This window comes from Cyprinodon variegatus, unplaced genomic scaffold (assembly GCF_000732505.1).
Source record: "Cyprinodon variegatus isolate N-32 unplaced genomic scaffold, C_variegatus-1.0 Scaffold410, whole genome shotgun sequence".
In the NCBI taxonomy this organism is placed as follows: domain Eukaryota; kingdom Metazoa; phylum Chordata; class Actinopteri; order Cyprinodontiformes; family Cyprinodontidae; genus Cyprinodon; species Cyprinodon variegatus.
Genome location: NW_015150863.1, coordinates 604584 through 606583, shown reverse-complemented (window position 1 = coordinate 606583; position 2000 = coordinate 604584). Strand labels below are relative to the sequence as shown.

Here is a 2000-nt window from a genome sequence, read left to right as displayed (position 1 = left end):
CTATCTATCTATCTATCTATCTATCTATCTATCTATCTATCTATCTATCTATCTATCTATCTATCTATCTATCTATCTATCTATCAATATTTTTTACTGTAATCCAAAAAGTGTAAATAATATTCAAGGGTTTGCGCAGATTATTTCATAAACTATTGTAATGAGTGAACTAATAATAATAATAATAATAATAATAATAATAATAATAATAATAATAATAATAATAATAATAATAATAATAATAATAATAATAGTAAATAATAGAGTTTCCAGGTAAAAACATTTTATTTACATTCTTCAGTGCAAATTACTATTAACACATCTATGTATCAAAACAAAGAAATATACACGAATACTGTTGCTCATAGATTTCCTTTACAACATAATTCGAGTGGTTCCTTCATTAACAATAAAATACTCGTCCGTATCGTCCTTTTTATCATCATCAGGTCTGAAGCACTTTTCAGGACAGTAATTAAGAGCCAGAAATATTTTTATTTAGGTTTGAATTACCGGTTGTGTATAGGGTAATTATTGTAACTGTAAAATTATACTAAGGAAAAAAAACACCAAAATCTAATAAGATTCACACTTTTCTCTATGCTGCCTTTGCTGGGCTGCAATGCTGAGCGATAGTGACTCAGCCTGTGCGCTCCTCCGGCTGCTCCCTGGAAGTGAACTGACCTGTCTCCGGATGCAGACGCTTTTTCTCCACGTGTCTTAAAGTCAGTGAAGCTCTTCAGACAAAAAGAGGCTGAAGGACGCTGTTAATGTCCTGGTTTTCATATCAACACCTGTGAGGTGGGCTTGTCCGTGGGGCTCGCGTCCGCGCTGCCCCCCTGCGCGCTCCCGCTAATGATGACGCTGGTCTTGTTGCTGAGCTCAGAAATGTCCAAATGTCCGTCTGCGCTGTCCTCCTCATCGGCTTCCTCTGACTCGCTGTCGCTCCGAGCCTCGCTCTCACACTCAGACTCTGTTGGTAACTTTGGCTCCAGGCTCCCGGCCTCAGAGGAGCCTTTCTCCGGCTTCTCGTCTTTCTCTTTGTCCTTCTGAGCCTGGGCCTCCTTGGAGTGTCTCCACTTCATGCGTCTGTTCTGAAACCACACTTTTACCTGTAAACACATAAAAAAAATGCTTCGATATTTTTCTAAAATGATTGCAAGATGCATTTATAAATGAAAAATCGAAAACAAAGAGCAGCTTCTGCTGATGTAAGGCCCAGTCATATTTATTTAGTCATATATGTTCTTTTAATATTTGCTGCTATTTTCTTTTGAAAAAAAAAATATGTAGGCCAATGTAATTAAACAAAAAATAAAACATAATTTAGATAAAAATTAAAATAGTGAAAAAAATTGCAAAAATACAAAATATAAAAAAACCTACTCTGCATTTAAAGCAAAATTTGCTAACAATTTATATTTCAGTAGCAGTTCAGGGACTGACATTTAATGAAAAGAGGTCTAGTAATAATGATCATAATCTCTGAAGCTGTTTATTTAATTGTCCGATATGTTTTTGTAAAATGATGAGCTGTAACAGCTGGTGAGATACTGCTAAAGATATGACGGCCTTTTCCAAGAAGTCAACTCACACCTTAATGGGGCAATGCATGGTGCTGTCAGTAAAGGCCAAGGTTACAAGCTTCTACTTACATTTTTATAAAGCATGAAACAAGATTGTGCTTGTAAAAATATTCCTGGGTTGTACTTTGAATACAGGAATAAAGTGTTTTGCTATACAGTCAAATACAGTAAGCAGACCACAGGCTATCTCAATCCCTATTTTTTATTATGACGTTGTTTTTAAAGTAAACTATGGGTAAAATATTGTAAAATGTTTGTAAAAATGCCGTTTTGCCCATCCAAAACAATGGATCTGCTCATCATTTAGTACCAGTGGCAGATATAATTTACAAAAAGGGAAAGAGAAATAGCCCAGGACATTTAAAGTAACAATATATATATATATATATATATATATATATATATATATATATA

The 2000-nt window shown here is 34.5% G+C and overlaps 1 protein-coding gene across 2 annotated transcripts in view; it reads right to left on the bottom strand.

Annotated features, from left to right (window-relative positions):
- Nucleotides 1-275: 275 nt before the first annotated feature.
- Nucleotides 276-2000, bottom strand: part of hlx (H2.0-like homeobox) — a 3767-nt gene continuing 2042 nt past the window's right edge. For both annotated transcript variants that reach the window (XM_015387989.1, XM_015387988.1), the window contains one exon: nucleotides 276-1112. In XM_015387989.1, coding sequence (XP_015243475.1) covers nucleotides 783-1112 — 330 coding nt within the window. In that variant the 3' untranslated portion in view covers nucleotides 276-782. The remainder of the gene's footprint in view (nucleotides 1113-2000) is intronic.